Source organism: Lethenteron reissneri, chromosome 48 (genome assembly GCF_015708825.2).
Source record: "Lethenteron reissneri isolate LAM-NWPU_2019-01 chromosome 48, ASM1570882v1, whole genome shotgun sequence".
NCBI lineage: Eukaryota > Metazoa > Chordata > Hyperoartia > Petromyzontiformes > Petromyzontidae > Lethenteron > Lethenteron reissneri.
Window position 1 is genome coordinate 4,346,380 of NC_083826.1, and position 19,456 is coordinate 4,365,835.

The 19,456-nt window shown below is 53.5% G+C and overlaps 2 protein-coding genes across 2 annotated transcripts in view; one reads left to right on the forward strand and one right to left on the reverse strand.

The window, feature by feature from the left end:
* Positions 1–10,828, reverse strand: part of LOC133354705 (LIM/homeobox protein Lhx9-like) — a 68,660-nt gene extending 57,832 nt beyond the window's left edge. The window contains exon 1 of the mRNA XM_061571758.1: positions 10,787–10,828. Coding sequence (XP_061427742.1) covers positions 10,787–10,828 — 42 coding nt within the window. The remainder of the gene's footprint in view (positions 1–10,786) is intronic.
* Positions 10,829–15,547: 4,719 nt separating this feature from the next.
* The window catches only part of LOC133354706 (DENN domain-containing protein 1B-like), a 67,817-nt gene continuing 63,908 nt past the window's right edge, over positions 15,548–19,456 (forward strand). The window contains exons 1-2 of the mRNA XM_061571759.1: positions 15,548–15,596; positions 16,499–16,542. Of these exons, the coding sequence (XP_061427743.1) occupies positions 15,548–15,596; positions 16,499–16,542 (93 nt within the window). The remainder of the gene's footprint in view (positions 15,597–16,498; positions 16,543–19,456) is intronic.

A 19,456-nucleotide genomic window follows, 5' to 3' on the forward strand; every position in this document is an offset into this window, starting at 1 on the left:
GTGCCCGTGTGTGCGTGTGTGCGCGTGTGTGTGCGCGTGTGTGCGTGTGTGTGTGTGTGCGCGTGTGTTTGTCTTTGTGTGTCACTGGAGCGGTTAGCGCACTGCTTTACAAGCCCAGCAAGCCGGGTTTGGTTCCCACCCACGGCCAACTCCAGCGACGATTATCTGAATCGGTCCTGGAACTCCCCGAGGTCGGCTCAGCCTCAAATGAGTATCTGGTGCGGTGTGTAAACATCACCACTAGGGAGACAAAGGCGGCCGGGCGTGGTGCTGGCCACCCCGACCCCCTCGTGTGCCGTGTCGGCCTTCAAAGATACTGCTTCTCGCTAACAGCACTTTACCCAACAGTCTTGTTCAGTCTTTGTCTTTTGTGTCACTGGAACTCGAGTCAGATACCAGAGTCTGAGACTTTAGTGGTGTAGTCTGGAGCGGTGGTTCTTCTTCACCTGGGGGTGCACACTGCACCCCCTGGGCATGCGTTGATGCCCTTTCTGGGGGGTGCGAGACGCGGCCAGATTTGTGTTTAGAAGGTAAATAATCGAAAACACAAATTTAGCACGGGCACGTAAGTTACAACTTACTTTGTTTCGTCAAACCCCAGTGTATTTATTCACGTTGTACTTTTGTTTTGTTTTTACGATTGAGAACCAAAGGGGTGGAAGGCTGCAGTAAAGGTCGCACTGCGATCCATCTCACTCTGGACTCAGAATGACTCTAGGCCAGGGGTCCCCCCAACCCCCGGGTCGCGGACCGGTACCGTGTGTGTACACACTCGACACACCGCATAGTGGTGAGCGGTGAGTCCGTGCGTGTACACACTCTACACACCGCGTAGTGGTGAGCGGTGAGTCCGTGTGTGTACACACTCTACACACCGCATAGTTGTGAGCGGTGAGTCCGTGCGTGTACACACTCTACACACCGCATCGTGGTGAGCGGTGAGTCCGCGTGTGTACACACTCTACACACCGCATAGTGGTGAGTCCGCGTGTGTACACACTCTACACACCGCATAGTGGTGAGTCCGTGTGTGTACACACTCTACACACCGCGTAGTGGTGAGCGGTGAGTCCACGCGTGGCCCGCCCCATTGTTTTATTATTGACCACTTCTGTTCGTGCCTCTTCCCTGCACTGCGCACTGGTCTCAGTGTCACAGTGTTGGCAAGCCCACAAGCTGCTAAACCCTAGTAGCCAAAATTAGTAAAAAAACGTCGCCGGAGCGCTTCTTTGAAAAGGGGGAAAGACCCAATGATGACCCCCCCCCCCCGGTCCGTCAAAAAATTGTCTTCCACGAAACTGGTCCCTGGTGCCCAAAAAGGTTGGGCACCGCAGCAGCTCTAGAATATCGCATTCTCGACTCTCCCACGGACTCGATCTGCCTGTGAGAATCGTCGACTGTCAGCCTGCACGCCTCACTGTGGACTCGCATCTCTGACTCTTCGTAGACGGTCAGGTGATCAAAATCTCGCGTCATCCATCTCGCCCTGAGCGCCGGTTCCTTGGGGATTGTCAAAAAAATTCGACTCAAGACTGTCGATTTTTAAGAGCTAGACTGCACGCTAGACCCACACTCTCATGGCTTGCTCGAGACTCCAATCTTCTTAGATATAGATGATCATGATTTAAAGCTTTCGTGACTGCAGGGATTCATATTCTTGGTTCTTTTGGTAAAGTCACGTAGAAGGGAAATAATAAAATAATATAGATATAAAACAATAAAAATTCTCACGACGTTTCGACTGCAACACAAGCAATCATCATCAGGTGTGAAATCCACACCTGATGATGATAATATGACGTTGATATTGGTGGGGATGATGTTATGACGATGGTAGTGGTGATGATTTTAAGATGATGATGGTCGTGTTGATAATGTAAAATAAAATAATATTAATTATTAATATCAATATTAATTATTAATTTTATTAATTTGTATGTTTTACCTACGTGACTTTACCGAAAAAAAACCTAAGAATATGAATCCCTGCAGTCACGAAGCCTTCAAATCTAGAATTAATGGCTGTGATGTTATGATGGTGATGATGATGGTGGTGATGATGACGATGCTGGTGGTAGTGATGATGGTTTTATGATGATGGTGAAGATGATGGCGGTGGTGATCGTTGTTACCGTCATCTTTGCTGATGACGGATCACGTGGCATCGCCAGGCAGGCGCGCGGCCAATTAATTAATTAATACTCAATCAATTAGCAAAATCAATTAAACACAACTTAATAATTGGGAAAGGGGGGGGGGGGTGAAAAGAAGGAGGGGGGAGCGGGGGTGTGGGGGGTGGGTGGGTGGGGGGAGTAATTGGCCCCCCACATCGGCGTGCGTGGCGGGACATGTGACCTCATTAATTACCTGAGATCCGAGCGTTAATCAGCGCCCATGCCGCGGGGGGTGGGGACGATGGGGGGGGGGTCATCACCCCTTCCCCCTCCCCTCTCACCCTCCCAACTCAGTGGGAAGAATTGAGGGAAGGGTTGGGACTTGTGCCCAGACTCAACACCCCCCCCCCCACACCTCACACCGCCGCCCCCCCCTCCTCCTTCAAAGTGGATAGGTGTGTACAGGTGCACCTAGCCTGGCACGAGTGCGATGGTGAAGGAGCAAGACACTTAGTGCCGAGTGGCGGCGGCTGCTGCTGCTGCTGCTGCTGTTGTTTGTGTAATGTTGGCCACCCACCCCCTCGTGTGCTGTGCCCGGCCATCATAGGTGCTGCTCGCTAACAGCACTTGCCCCAACAGTCTGTTGAAGAGAGTGGTGGCACAGCGGTTAGCGCGTTGCGCTACGACCCCATTGACCCCGAGTTCGACTCCTGCCCGTGGCCAATCATCGGTGACGAATGTTTGAACCGGTCCTAGGCCCCTGCCGTGGTCAGGGGTCGGCCACCAAAATCACAAGGAGGGTAACAAATAAATGTACACCATTGGAACCTCATTTGCCAGTAAAAAATATGATGATTGGTTTTTTACCCTTCTATCTGGCAACAAAAGTTTTGTTGCCAGATAGTAAATGCTTACCCCGAGCTCTCATACTCTGATGGTGCATTGTCTTTGAGTTGTGCGCCTTTTGGCGTCATCTGGTCTAACCCATGTGAGACTAGGCTCTAAGGAAAGCTGTCTCGGCTGTGGACTAATCAACTTCAAGGACAGTGCATACATTATCAGAGTTATGTTTTTTTTTGCATTATGGCTGCAGGTATTGTGGTCTATGCAAACATGACTCCTTGTAAAAAAAAGGTGTCAGTTTTGTTGCCAGATAGAAGGGTAAAAAAACAATTATCATATTTTTTACTGGCAAATGAGGTTCCAATGGTGTAAACCAATTATAACAAATAAATGTTGTTCGAATTCGGTAAACGAAACAACCCTCAGTATTGCAAGAGCCGCATTGCACGCGGTGAATACGAGACCGCGGCGGTCCTGAATAAATAACGAAGCAGCAGTTCCCTGAAAGGGCGGCACGCCTCTACGGAGCCGCAGGTCACACCGGGGAGACAAAGACGGCCGGGTCGTGGTGATGGCCACACCGACCCTCTCGCGCGCCGTGCCCGGCCTTCATAGGTGCCGCTCGCTAACAGCACTTGCCCCAACAGTCTGTTCAGGCTATAAGGGCGGTCTTTGTCTTTTGTGTCACTGGGACTCGAGTCGGATACCAGAGTCTGAGGCTTTAGAGTCGTAGTCGGAAGCGGTGGCTCTTCTTCACCTGGGCGTGCGAGATGACCTTTCTGGGGGTGCGAGACACGGCCAGATTTCTTTAGAGGGTAAATCATCGACAAACAGAATAACCACAGGCACGTATCTGTGTCTTTGTCTTGATGTGTATGAGTCATCTCAAGTTCAGACAACCTTTGACCGCTGGGGTCTGCAGCGAGCCACCCACACTTAACATGATGGTCTCCAAGTGCACCTAGCCTGGCACGGGCACTGTGGTGACATCACCGACCACTTTGCGGCTGTTGTTGTTGTTGTGTGCGTTATATACGTGTGTGTAGAGGTGTGTATACTACTACGTGTGTATGTGTGTACAAGTGTGTTTGGTGTGTACACGTGTTTTTGGTGTGTGCACGTGTTTGAATGTGTGTACACACTTCAATAGCACATCGGCTAAGCGCGCTGCGCTCTGAACCCGTTGACCCGAGTTCTGTTCCCGATCACGCCCAACACCAGTGACGATTATCTGAGCTTGTTCTGGGCCTCCCCTAGGTCGACTCGGCCTCAATTGAGTACCTGCTGCAATGTGTAAACATCACCACTTGGGAGACAAAGGCGGCCGGGCGTGGTGTTGGTCACCCACCCCCTCGTGTGCCGTGCCATGCTGGAGTTCATAGGTGCTCGCTAACAGCACTTGCTCCAACAGTCATTCGAGGCTTTACGGGGGGACCTTTGCCTTTGTGTACACGTGTGTCTACACGTGCGCATCGTGGATCGTGCGTGTACACACGTGAACACATGTACGCACACGCGTGTGCTTACACTTGTATACTTACACTATGTGCGTACGTGCATGTGTGTTCTCGCTGTTCTTACAGAGCTATGCATAAGTAAAAGGATCGGTCTAATTAATTAATCATTCGTCGAAAATTATTTAACATTTAATGAATGAAACAATGTCCTTACACGCGTAGGGCCTGTTCAACACAGCGAGGGGAGAACACGGGGGGAGAGAGAGAGAGAGGAGGAGAGAGTGTGGGAGAGACATGGATTGACACGGAGAGAGAGTGGAGGAAGACGGAGGGTAATTGCGTGGAAAGTAAGAGATACGAGGAAGAGAGAGGAGAGGGGAGAGGAATAGGGAAGAGGGGGGGGGAAGAGGAGCATAGGAGAGGGGAGAGCTCAGGGAGAGAGACAGAGGGGAGAGCTCAGGGAGAGAGACAGAGGGGAGAGCGCAGGGAGAGAGACAGAGGGGAGAGCTCAGGGAGAGAGACAGAGGGGAGAGCGCAGGGAGAGAGACAGAGGGGAGAGCTCAGGGAGAGAGACAGAGGGGAGAGCTCAGGGAGAGAGACAGAGGGGAGAGCTCAGGGAGAGAGACAGAGGGGAGAGCTCAGGGAGAGAGACAGAGGGGAGAGCTCAGGGAGAGAGACAGAGGGGAGAGCGCAAGGAGAGAGACAGAGGGGAGAGAGAGATGGATGTGAACATGGAGAGAGTGGAGGAAGAGAGAGGATACAGATAGGGGAATGATAATACTGGTACGAACCTCCTGGTTACACCAGCCCACAAGGGATTATTGTGTCCGTCCGTCGTGCAGAGAGGGGCTGGGTAGGGAGGGGAGGGTGGGGAGGGGCTGGGTGGGGAGGGTGGGGAGGGGCTGGGTGGGGAGGGGCTGGGTGGGGGTGGGAGGCGTGGGGCTGGGAGGCGTGGGGCTGGGTGGGGAGGGGCTGGTCACCCCGTGGTGCCCTTATAAAACTCAACGTTTAACCTACTCACGCCAGCTTGTGCCCGCCCTCACAGTCGGGCATATTTGCGGAATACACCACGCCGCCGTTGACCCTGGCCATTGACCGAGCGACCCAACGTTCCTACCAGCTCCCTCCGCAGGAATGTGTTAGGAAGGTTGGAGAGAGAGAAGCGCAAGAGAGAAATATGCAGAGAAAGAGGTGGATAGAAGGAAGAGCTAACAGAGATATGAGGGAGGAGAGAGAGAGAGAGAGAGATGGGAGAGGTAGGAGAGGTAGGAGATAGAGGGGAGAGATTGAGAGCAAGAGAGGCGTAGGGAGAGACAGATGAGAGATATTGAAGGGAGAGGTGGAGAGAGAAGGGATATGGGTGGATGGGATGTGATTTGAAGAAAGAGGGGAATGTGTGAGGCTCAGGACTGTGGCTCATGCAGCTGCTGTGGCTGCATCGAGTACCCAGCCCAAACCTCCCCAGAGACCCTTGCCTTGATGTCGGCGGTGTAACGGCGAGCTGAGAGCAGGCCCACTCCCACCGTCAATATCAGTGTTCTTGACTCGTTTTCAGAGGGCGGACACTTTCGCCGATAAGACATCATCAGTGCGAGGGCCGCCACGCATTTGAAACCATTGGGGATTAGACAGCAGCACGATGGGGGGGTGTTTTCACTTGTTGTGTATTGTCGGGGCCTGCACGTCAGGGGCCGAACTAAAGGCCACCAGTGACCGCACTAAAGGCCACCAGGGGCCGCACTAAAGGCCACCAGTGGCCGCACTAAAGGCCACCAGTGGCCGCACTAAAGGCCACCAGTGGCCGCACTAAAGGCCGCCAGGGGCCACACTAAAGGCCACCAGTGGCCGCACTAAAGGCCACCAGGGGCCGCACTAAAGGCCACCAGGGGCCGCACTAAAGGCCACCAGGGGCCGCACTAAAGGCCACCAGGGGTCGCACTAAAGGCCACCAGTGGCCGCACTAAAGGCCACCAGGGGCCACACTAAAGGCCACCAGGGGCCACACTAAAGGCCACCAGGGGCCACACTAACGGCCGCCAGGGGCCACACTAACGGCCACCAGGCGCCGCACTAAAGGCCACCAGTGGCCGCACTAAAGGCCACCAGTGGCCGCACTAAAGGCCACCAGTGACCGCACTAAAGGCCACCAGAGGCCACACTAAAGGCCACCAGGGGCCACACTAAAGGCCACCAGGGGCCACACTAACGGCCGCCAGGGGCCACACTAACGGCCACCAGGCGCCGCACTAAAGGCCACCAGTGGCCGCACTAAAGGCCACCAGGGGCCGCACTAAAGGCCACCAGTGGCCGCACTAAAGGCCACCAGTGGCCGCACTAAAGGCCACCAGGGGCCACACTAAAGGCCACCAGGGGCCACACTAACGGCCGCCAGGGGCCACACTAACGGCCGCCAGGGGCCACACTAACGGCCACCAGGCGCCGCACTAAAGGCCACCAGTGGCCGCACTAAAGGCCACCAGGGGCCGCACTAAAGGCCACCAGGGGCCGCACTAAAGGCCACTAGGGGCCGCACTAAAGGCCACCAGTGGCCGCACTAAAGGCCACCAGTGGTCGCACTAAAGGCCACCAGGGGCCACACTAACGGCCGCCAGGGGCCACACTAACGGCCACCAGGCGCCGCACTAAAGGCCACCAGTGGCCGCACTAAAGGCCACCAGGGGCCGCACTAAAGGCCACCAGGGGCCGCACTAAAGGCCACCAGGGGCCGCACTAAAGGCCACCAGTGGCCGCACTAAAGGCCACCAGGGGCCGCCGGTTGCCCGCGGGCCTTGCAACGAAGGACGATGGTCTACAAGGTCACACGTCCATGATTGAGGAGGTTCGGAGAGCCGAGCGGCGCTGCGAGCATGGGTGGCGGTCGTGGGTTGCCGAGGAGGTGGTAACAGCCTCAGCAGCTCGAGTTCCGCTATAATTCCATCGGGAAAGTAACCTGCAGCGCCACACGCCATAACCGTTCGTAAGGGAAATAAGTAATATTTAAAAATACTTTTTTTAAAACACGCTTTAATCAAATGTACCGTACTCGTAATGGCAGAACTCGACGACTCCAGGAAGTGTCCGCATAGCTTGCCATAACGCAAGAGGCCGTGGTGATTTACAGCCAACGTCAGTTGAGCGTGGACAATTAGACCCAAGGCGAAACATCTATATATATAAAATCGCAAATCTGTCTGTCTGTCCGTCTGTCTGTGTGTGTGTCTGTGTGGCCGGCCCATACGCAGTTTCATTGGACGGCGGTTGCCCCTGGCAACGGGTAGCGACGCATTCGCTGCGGGGTGGACGCCATTTTTAATTCCCGTTAAAAATATGCGCACGCATTAACACGCGACTCTGAGGTAAATTCATCAAAGTTTCACGTCCTCTTCACTCCCCCCCCCACCCCAATGTGTGCAATTACTATTATAGGGTCGGTAGATAATAAAATTATAGCGATTAGACAGTATTATTGTAGCGCGGGGGGGGGGGGGGGGGGTACCGGACCCAGTACCCAGCCTCAGCCGGGTGGGCAATCTAGGCGAGGCCGGAGGCTCTGCACGGTACTAGGCCTCGACACCCACCACGCGACTCTGAGGTAAATTCATCAAAGTTTCACGTCCTCTTCACTCCCCCCCCACGCCAATGTGTGCAATTACTATTATAGGGTCGGTAGATAATAAAATTATAGCGATTACACAGTATTATTGTAGCGCGGGGGGGGGGGGGGGGGAACGGCACCCGTACCCAGCCTCAGCCGGGTGGGCAATCTAGGCGAGGCCGGAGGCTCTGCACGGTACTAGGCCTCGACACCCACCACGCGACTCTGAGGTAAATTCATCAAAGTTTCACGTCCTCTTCACTCCCCCCCCCCCCACGCCAATGTGTGCAATTACTATTATAGGGTCGGTAGATAATAAAATTATAGCGATTAGACAGTATTATTGTAGCGCGGGGGGGGGGGATGGCACCCGTACCCAGCCTCAGCCGGTGGGCAATTTAGGCGAGGCTGGAGGCTCTGCACGGTACTAGGCCTCGACACCCCACCACACTATAGGCCGTACATATTACTGCACAGCGGCCGAGGAGATCGTGGCTGGGGGTGGGGGGCAGGGGTAGCAGCCCATCTGTGTATATATGTAAGGTTATTAAGAAATATATTTTTCACCCAGGCAACGCCGGGTGCTTATGCTAGTAACATATAAAAAAGAATGTTTAAAAATACTCTTTTTTATTTTTTTGGATAGCTTATAGTATTGTCATCAGTATGACATAAGTATACCAAGTTTGCAGTCGATACCACATTGGGAAGTGGGTTCAAATTGAGTTACAAGATTTGAGGATACGACAACAACAACAACAGGACAGAGTGAGTTAAATAAAAGTGTGTAAAAGAGCGGTGATCCGATCTCTTGACCCCCGTGATATCCTGGGGGAGCGGAATCCCATGAGCTCAGGTAACAATGTCACGGTGCCAAGGGTGGGGTGGACCTTGCTAGGGCTGCAGAGCCTTAAATATTGGAGGAAGTAGCGCACCCTCTGTGAGTGGCTGGCTGATGTGCCTTTAGGAATAGCGCCGGGCAAACTGTTGAGTGGAGGGGGGGCGGCGGCGATTGCGTGCAGGGTGCCCTACATTGCAATGTACGTATCAACTAAACTATTTTTCTTCTTGGTTCTTTCGGTCAAGTCACGTAGAAGGGAAATAATAAAATAATAAAAAGAAAACATAATCAAATAATTATTATTTTTTTTATTATGTTTTATTTTTATTAATTTATTACTTCCCTTCTACGTGACTTTACCGAAAGAACCAAGAAGATGAATCCCTGCAGTCACGAAAGCTTTAAATTGAAAATTAAACAGTTTTTGTTATTTTACCAGGTAAGGCCCACTGAGCTGCATAGCTCAGTGAAGTGAGCTTTTTATCATCACGTGGCAATGTTTCGCAGCCACATACTCTAAAACGCGTAGAGATGTTGATTCTAAATGTGGAGGGAAAAACCGGAGGACCCGGAGTAAAAATCCACGCGACCACCACGGGGAGAGAGAGACACGCCAAATATACAGCAGCAGGCGTCAGGGTCGGGATCAAACCCACGGCGACCTCCTGCATACCGGGCGAGGTAGTCAACATCTCCTAGCCACCGTGATGATGATGATGAGAGAGAGAGAGACACGCAAACTCCAAATATACAGCAGCAGGCGTCAGGGTCGGCATCGAACCCACGGCAACCTCCTGCATACCGGGCGAGGTAGTCAACATCTCCTAGCCACCGTGATGATGATGATGAGAGAGAGAGACACGCAAACTCCAAATATACAGCAGCAGGCGTCAGGGTCAGGATCGAACCCACGGCGACCTCCTGCAAACCGGGCGAGGTAGTCAACATCTCCTAGCCACCGTGATGATGATGATGAGAGAGAGAGAGAGACACGCAAAATCCAAATATACAGCAGCAGGCGTCAGGGTCGGGTTCGAACCCACGGCGACCTCCTGCATACTGGGCGAGGTAGTTAACATCTCCTGGCCACCGCGGCGCCCCGGTAAGTACGTTGAATTTCTTCCGCACCGTACGGAGCCCACCGCGCCAATCGTTACCGCGCTGCGTGAACCGCCCGACGCGGTTCGGAAGGCCGAACGATTCCGATCCGCTGTAGGACCACAGAACTTGGGGCAACCGCTGGTTTTTCTGGCTGCCTTTCCAGGCGCTCCTCTGCGATTTTTTTTCTCCCCGCGTCTCGTGGTGGGGGGAGGGGGTGGGGGTGCGAAAACTGCACAAATTCCACGGCGGCATTTTGGTCCGCAATTAGAAATAAAACGACTGAGCTTTGCGTACCCTGTGCCTGTACACAAATAGCGCGGTGTTATAAATTGTGGTCATCACGACTAACCGCTTGGGCACTGGGGTTTGAAAAGATGGGTCCGCCGTGCTGCTTGTGTGGCTGATGGCATGGAGACGTTTCCGTAGCTGGGCCAGTGTGCATGCTTACGACCGCAACCGGTTCGGCATCGGAGGTCTCGCTCCAGAATCAGGCGAGCGGCATTGTATTTTCATCTGCCGCGTCCGTGACGTGACAGCGTGCAAACTAATTCTAGATTTGAAGCTTTCGTGACTGCAAGGATTCATATTTTTAGGTTTTTTAGGTAAAGTCACGTAGGTAAAAAATTAAAATTAATAAAAGTAAAATAAAAATAAAATAAAAATCACGACGTTTCGGAGGCAACACAAGCTTCCGTCTTCAGGTGGAACCGTCACAGCACGATAGCTGTATCAAGTAAGAGAAATTCCAATTTTATTTTTATTTTACTTTTATTAATTTTAATTTTTTACCTACGTGACTTTACCGAAAAAACCTCAGAATAAGTATGCAAACTACCTTGGCTTGTCGCTCCACACGACGCTTCGGGGCCAGAGTCATGCGAAACCTGGGACCCCCTTTAAAGGAGCATCTGCGCCGGTTAGAAATATTCTGGCCGGCCTGCCTAAACAATCCATCCTGGGTTTAACCAGGTTGGATCACAGTATGAGGAGCTCACAAATCCTTGAAACGTCTGGACACGATCCCAAACAGTGAGCTCCTCTGGCAGGCGAGGCTGCGTTGGCTGGGTCACGTAGCCCGCATGCCCAGCCACTGCATGCTGCCCCAAGCAGCTTCTGTTTGGAAGGATAGAGGGGGCTAAACGGGCGCAGCACGGGCTGGAGAAGGGGGGGGGGGTGGTCAAGAGCGATGTGTATCTGTGCATCTCTTTGTGTAAGTGTGCATATCGATTTCTGTGTGTACGTGTATATATGGACGTGTATATTTGTGGGGAACGGTGGTGCAGCGGTTAGCGCTACGCCGCGCTACGAATCTTACGACCCGATTCTAGATTTGAAGCTTTCGTGACTGCAAGGATTCATACTCTATGTTTTTTTCGGTAAAGTCACGTGAGTTAAAATAAATTAAAATCAAATCACGACGTTTCGGAGGCAACGCAAGCTTCCAACCCGAGTTTGGTTCCCGCTCACGGCCAACGCCGGTGACGATTATTTGAACCGGTCCTGGGCCTCCCTCAGGTCGACTCAGCCTCAAATGAGTACCCGGCGCGGCGTGTAAACATCGCCACTGGGGAGACAAAGGCGGTTCGGAGTGTTGCTGGCCATCCACCCCCTCTCGTGTTGCCGTGCCGGCCTTCATTGGTGCTCGCTAACAGCACTTGCCCCGGCAGTCTGTTGGGGCTACACGGGGGATCTTTGTCTGCTAGTCTCTTGGAGTCTTGAGCTCGCCATCGTTGTTCCTCCTCATCCCTTATCTCTCTCTCTCTCCCGGGCTCTCTCTCACTCCCGCGCTCTCTCCCCCCGCTCTCTCCCGAATGGTACATGCACCCGCACATTCCAATTCTCACTTAGCCCGCTCCACAAAGAGGCGTTAAATTGCACCCAGCACGATGCTCCAATGGGGTTACACACACAATAAACACATCTCCTGGCCCGTCATCATAGCCACTTCACACTCGCACACAACAAAGGCAAATACAAAGATCTCCCCTAAAGCCTTAACAGACTGTTGGGGCAAGTGCCGTTCGCGAGCAGCGCCTATCTACGAAGGCCGGCACGGCACACGAGAGGGGTGGGTGGCCAGCGCCACGCCCGGCCGCCTTTGTCTCCCCATTGGCGATGTTTACCCATTGGCGATGTTTACACGCAGCACCAGGTACTAATTTGAGGCTGAGTCGACCTAGGGGAGGCCCAGGACCGGTGCAGATAATCGTCACCGGCGTTGCCTGTGAGCGGGGAGCGAACTGCGGCCGCCCGGGTTCGTAGCGTAGCGCAGCGCTACCCTGCTCCACTTCTGTTCCCCACCACACACACACAGGTACACACACATGTATACACACACGTACACACACACACGTACACACACACGTACACACACACGTACACACACACACGTACACACACACACACGTACACACACACATACACACGTACACACACACACACATACACACGTACACACACACACGTACACACACACGTACACACACACACGTACACACACACGTACACACACACACGTACACACACGTACATACACACACACGTACACACACGTACACACACACACGTACACACGCACACGTACACACACACACACACGTACACATCACACGTACAGAGACACATGTCCCCTGTGTAGCCTACACAGGCCGCCGGGGCAAGTGCCGTTAGTGAAGCAAAGTGCTATGAAGGTCGGCACGTCACGCAGCTCCTCACCCGTCCGTTGTCGTCTTCCCCGTACTGCGCTGATGCTTATTGCACGCCGCAGCAGGTGCTGATTTGAGGCTGAGTCGACCTACGGGATGTGCGGGGGAGTGGTGCAGATATTCGTCGCCGATGTTGGCCGTCAGCGGGACTTGAACTCGGGTTGCCGGAGTTTGTAGCGCAGTGCGCTAAGCACTGCGCCACCGTTCCCCCATGTCAATATGTGCACACACACGAGCACTTAAAAAAAAAGATCCCCCGTGTAGCCTTAATAGACTACTGGGGCAAGTGCTGTTAGCGAGCACCTATGAAGGCCGGCACGGCACACGGGGGGGTGGGTGGCCAACACCACGCCCGGCCGCCTTTGTCTCCCCAGTGGTGATATTTACACACCACACCAGGTACTCATTTGAGGCCGAGTCGACCTAGGGGAGGCCCGGGACTGGTTCAGATAAACCTCACTGATGTTGGCTGTGAGTGGGAATCGAACCAGGGTCTCCAGGTTCGCAGCGCGCTAACCACTGCACTACCGATCTCCACTATTTATACACACACACACATACACACATGCACACACACACGAGCACACACACATGCACACACACGAGCACACACACACACGAGCACACACACACGAGCACACACACACATGCACACACACACACACACACGAGCACATGCACACACACAGTCACCACTTCTCCTGGCCTGTCATATCCATTCACAGTCGCTTATACACGCACACACGCACGCGGTTTTTTATTTACATGCATGTACTTGTACAGTGTACAAGAGGTTCATTTAAGATTGTGCATACGTGTGTGTATCTCTACACCCGTGTGTTTGTGTGTGTGCGTGCGTGTCTGTACATGCATGTGTCTGTACGTGCGTCTATCGATATCCGTGTGTCTATACGTGTGTGTGTCTCGTGTAGCGGTTAGCGCTACGCTGCGCTACGAACCCGGCGACCCGAGTTTGATTCCCGCTCACGGCCATCACCAGTGACGATTATCTGAACCGGTCCTGGGCCTCCCCTAGGTCGACTCAGCCTCAAATGAGTACCTGGTGCTGGTGTGTAAACATCGCCACTGGGGAGACAAAGGCCGCCGGGCGTGGTTGCTGGCCACCCACCTCCTCGTGTGCCGTGCCGGCCTTCATAGGTGCTCGCTAACAGCACTTGCCCCAACAGTCTGTTAAGGCTATCCGGGGGATCTTTGTCTTCGTCTTGTGTCTATATACGTGTGTGTACGTGTGTACGTGTGTCTATACGTGTGTGTGTGTGTGCGTCTGCTGCCATCCTCTGAGTGAAGTGTTCACAGAGGTAATTGGCTAAGAAATTCGCTCTGCACCCGACAACACAGAGGGGGGGAGGGGAGGAGTGGGGGGGGAGGCGGCTCCCCCCCCAACACCCCCCCCCCCTCACTCCTCGTCAGGCACCATGGCTCTATAATCTCATTTTCGGCTTTAACTCGGTGAGGGAGCAAGGGGTGGGAGCAGGAGGGAGAACAGTGGGGATCAGGAGGATCTGTGTGTTAGTCTTGGTCTTGCTCGGTCTGTGTGAGTTTGTGGGTATCTGGGTGAGTCTGTGGGTCTCTGTATGCGTCTGTGGGTCTCTGTGTGAGTCTGTGGGTCTCTGTGTGGGTTTATAGGTGTCTATGTGAGTCTGGGTGTCTGTGTCTGTCTGGGACTCTGTGTGAGTCTGTGGGTCTCTGTGTGGGTCTATAGGTGTCTGTGTGAGTCTGGGTCTCTGTGTGAGTCTGTGGGTCTTTGTGTGAGTCTGTGGTTCTCTGTGTGGGTTTATAGATGTCTATATGAGTCTGGGTGTCTGTGTGAGTCTGGATCTCTTTGTGAGTTTGTGGGTCTCTGTGTGGGTCTATAGGTATCTGCGTGACTCTGGGTCTTTGGTTGAGTCTGTGGGTCTCTGTGTGAGTCTGTGGGTCTCTATGTCAGTCTAAAGGTGTCTATGTGAGTCTGGGTCTCTGTGTGAGTCTGTGTGTGGGTCTCTATGTGAGTCTATGGGTGTCTATGCGAGTCTGGGTCTCTGTTAATCTGTGGGTCTCTATGTGAGTCTGTAATACTCTGTGTGGGTCTATGGGTCTCTGTTAGTTTACGATATGCTGTATGAATCTGTGGGTCTCATTGTGAGTGGGTGGGTCTCATTGTGAGCCTATGTGAGAGTCTGTAGGTGTCCGTGTGACTCTGTGGGTCTGTATGTTCGTGCATGTATTTTACGTGAGTATGCGAGTCTCGTTGAGAGTCGGTGGGTGTTTGCGTCAAGGCATTGGTGACTAGGTTGAGACCATCGACCCAATGAACTTTCTGTACCACAATAGCCCACTTCCTCTCTAGCTCGTGCCACTCGCCCACTCTTCCATCTACTCACCCACCCACTTATCCACCCATCCCCCCACCCATCCACCCACCCACTCATTCACCCACTCATCCACCCACCCACCCATCCACCCACCCACCCATCCACCCACCCATCCACCCACCCACTCATCCACCCACTCATCCACCCACCCATCCACCCACCCACCCATCCACCCACCCATCCACCCACCCACCCACCCATCCACCCACCCACCCATCCACTCGCCTATCAGTCCATCTCATCTCCAGCCCGTGCTGCCCCGTTTCGTCCCCTCTATCCGGCCCAACAGAAGCTGCTTGGGCAGCATGCGGTGGCTGGGCATGCGGGCTACGTGACCCAGCCAACGCAGCCTCGCCTGCCGGAGGAGCTCACCGATTTGGGACTGTGTGCAGATCTTTCAAGGATCTGTGAGCTCCTCACACAACCCAGCCTGGTTATACCCAGAATGGATCATATTGGCAGGTCCAGCCTGAATGTTTCTAACCGGCGCAGATGTTCCTCTTGAGGAGAAGGGAGGGCATGACTGTGGCCGAGAAGACCCCGAGCTCCATGTGGAGCGACAGGCCAGGTAGCTTATTGTGTAACAAAGACAAAGATTCCCCCGTAGAGAATTTTGCAGACCGTTTGGGGCAAGTGCTGTTCGCGAGCACCTGTGGAGGCTCGTCACGAGGGAGGTTGGTATGGCCAGCTCCCCATGCCCGGCCGCCTTTGTATCCCTCAGTGCCGGGTACTTATTTAAGGCGAGTCGACCTGCACGTTGCACCCAGACGCAGGCACACCTCTCGTTAGGATAGCTGTGTCGCCGTGGGGGGTTCTGGGGAGGGGCGGGGGGGGGTTCAGTGCGAGCCCAAATGAGGCTAAAAATAGACGTGTCACGTGACTCGCAGCACTGTCTCGTGCTGGGGGGCGGGGCTGGAGGGGGATGTTGGGGGGGACGGAGGGGAGGGGCTGAGGTAGGTGTGGGTACTTGTGGGGTGTGTACAGTGTGGAGAGCGGTGGTGCAAGCGGTTAGCGCACTGCGCTACGAACCTGCCGACGCGAGTTCGATTCCCGCTCACGGCCATCACGAGTGACGATTATCTGAACCGGTCCCTGGGCCTCCCCTAGGTCGACTCGGCCTCAAATGAGTACCCGGTGCGGTGTGTAAACATCGCCACGGGGGGAGACAAAGGCGGCCGGGCGTGGTGTTGGCCACCCCACCCCCTCGCGTGCCGTGTCGGCCTTCATGTGTGCTACTTGCCCCGAACAGCCTGTGGGACTTCATGGGGGAGCTTTGTCTGTGTGCACGCGCGTGGACGTGCAATTGTACCTGTGCGGGTGCTTCGGAGGGATAACAGCGGTGTTCAACCTTGAGCCCAGCCTTTGCTGTGTGCAGCAGCAGCAGCACTAACCGTGGTGTCTGTGTGTGTGTGTGCGTGCCATTGCTGTGCGTGTTGTGTGTCTTTGGTCTTTGGTTGTTTGTCTGTGCAGACCCAGAGGTGATTAGGACATATCCACAAGATTATCCTGACCAGGTGAGGCATCGTCAACAACATCAACATCATCGCTCATCCATCGTCATGATCATCGCCAGTTCTTCATAATCATCGTTCTACAATACAACGTGGATTGATATATGTTCTAAATACGACTATCCCCTGGAAGTCATTATTAGGTCCTTGTGGGTATCTGCGTGAGTCAGTGGGTCTCTGTGTGAGTCTGTGGGTCTCTGTGTGAGTCTGTGGGTCTCTGTGTGAGTCTGTGGGTCTCTGTGTGAGTCTGTGGGTCTCTGCGTGAGTCTGTGGGTCTCTGGTGTGAGTCTGTAGGTCTCTGTGTGAGTCTGTGGGTCTCTGTGTGAGTCAGTGGGTCTCTGTGTGAGTCTGTGGGTCTCTGTGTGAGTCTGTGGGTCTCTGTGTGAGTCTGTGGGTCTCTGTGTGAGTCTGTGGGTCTCTGTGTGAGTCTGTGGGTCTCTGTGTGAGTCTGTGGGTCTCTGTGTGAGTCTGTGGGTCTCTGTGTGAGTCTGTGGGTCTCTGTGTGAGTCTGTGGGTCTCTGTGTGAGTCTGTGGGTCTCTGTGTGAGTCTGTGGGTCTCTGTGTGAGTCTGTGGGTCTCTGCGTGAGTCTGTGGGTCTCTGGTGTGAGTCTGTAGGTCTCTGTTTGAGTCTATGGATCTCTGCGTGAGTCTGTGGGTCTCTGTGTGAGTCTGTGGGTCTCTGTGTGAGTCTGTGGGTCTGTGTGAGTCTGTGGGTCTTTGTGTGAGTCTGTGGGTCTCTGTGTGAGTCAATGGGTCTCTGTGTGAGTCAGTGGGTCTCTGTGTGAGTCTGTGGGTCTCTGTGTGAGTCTGTTAGTCTGTGTGAGTCTGTGGGTCTCTGTGTGAGTCTGTGGGTCTCTGTGTGAGTATGTGGGTCTCTGCGTGAGTCAGTGGTTCTCTGTGTGAGTCAGTGGGTCTCTGTTTGAGTATGTGGGTCTCTGTGTGAGTCTGTGGGTCTGTGTGAGTCTATGGGTCTCTGCGTGAGTCAGTGGGTCTCTGTGTGAGTGTGTGGGTCTCTGTGTGAGTCTGTGGGTCTCTGTTTGAGTCTATGGGTCTCTGTGTGAGTATGTGGGTCTCTGCATGAGTCTATGGGTCTCTGTATGAGTATGTGGGTCTCTGTTTGAGTCTATGGATCTCTGCGTGAGTCTTACTAGGTCAGTACCACTGAGCTATGTAGCTCTTTTTCAGAAGCGACCTGGCCACAAGTGATAGCCCAACGAAGTGGCTTATCGAGTGGAAATTTATAGCAGCAGCCAAATCCTCTAAACGCGTGATGTGGATTCTAAATGTGAAAGGGAAAAACCGGAGGACCCAGAGGAAAAATCCACGCGATCACGGGGAGAGAGAGAGACACGCAAACTCCAAATATACAGCAGGCGTCAAGATCGAGATCGAACCCACGACCTCCTGTATACCAGGCGAGGTAGTTAACATCTCCTCGCCACCGTGATGATGATGAGAGAGAGACACGCAGACTCAATATACAGCATGTGTCAGGGTCGGGATCAAACCCACGACCTCCTGTATACCAGGCGAGGTAGTTAACATCTCCTCGCCACCGTGATGATGATGAGAGAGAGAGAGACACGCAAACTCCAAATATACAGCAGGCGTCAAGGTCGGCATCAAACCCACGACCTCCTGTATACCAGGCAAGGTAGTTAACATCTCCTAGCCACTTTGCGTTCTCTCTCCCCCGCATTACTCTCCCCCCCCCCCTCCAGTCACAGGTGCCCCCCCCCCCACAATTTAAACCTAACCAGTGGCCGCAGAAATCTGTCAATCGATTAATTATTTAATAATTAATAAATTAGCTGGCCACTTTTCACGTCCGCACAAAGACAAACTCTTGACGAGTGATGCGGTTCACGGCCCAAGCATCGGAGCGTAGCAGCACCCTCCTGCACAGTAGCGTCTTGAGACTCGGTGAGGCTACCCTAGGTGACTAATTGGCGGCATCAGCATCCTCAATTTATCATCACCGGACTGTATTTTCCACGAGCACCATGATCGTCATCACCATCGTCATCACCATCGTCATCATCATCATCATCAAAAGACTGCTTGTTTATTTTAACATGGGTATGGCAGGAGGATATTCCTGAATTAATGACAGTGTTGAGACTTAGCTGAGGCTTGCCTGGCTAAAGAGAGGGTGGTCATCATCATCATCGGTTGCTCATTATTTAAACGGGAATTGGATTTCTCGTGTAAATTGATTACATCATCATCGTCATCATCACAACCGCCATCACCATCGTTCCATTTTGTCACCGTTGTGTAAGCCTCGTTAAGCGCCTTGAGTGAAAGTGCTCCGATATATAAATTAAGATTAGGTTTAAAAAGAAATCCTGTTTGCCAGACAGAGCCTTATTGAGACTCGACGAGGCTTTGTAAAAATCATTAATCGTAACGATCACCACCACCGCCACCATCGTCATCGCGATGGTCATCGTCGCCACAATCCAAACATTGATCTGCTTTTGTTTCAAACGGGACTGGCCAAGTGCACTGTGGCAGGACCCTCCCGTGCAAATTGAGTCTTGAGACTCGGCGAGGCCACCACGCCGGGTAAATCACGTTACTGAGTGGACTACACAATTATCATCTTTTGGGGTGGGTGCGGTTCTGGGCGTAAGGTTGGGGGGGTCGGGGGGGTAGGGGCGAGCGGGCTATTTATCCAGCGAGCGTGTCACCAATTATTGTGCGTAGAGCACCCGCCGCAGCAGCAGGCAAGCACGGGGGTTAGGGTTCAACTCCCTCCCAGGAGACCCGACGCTCCCGCCACCGCCACCACCACCACCACACCCATGCCTCCACCACAACTCCATTGCCACCATCATGCCACCACCACCACCACCACAACAGCACCACCATCACCACTACCACGAAACCACCGTAACACCACCACAGCCACCAC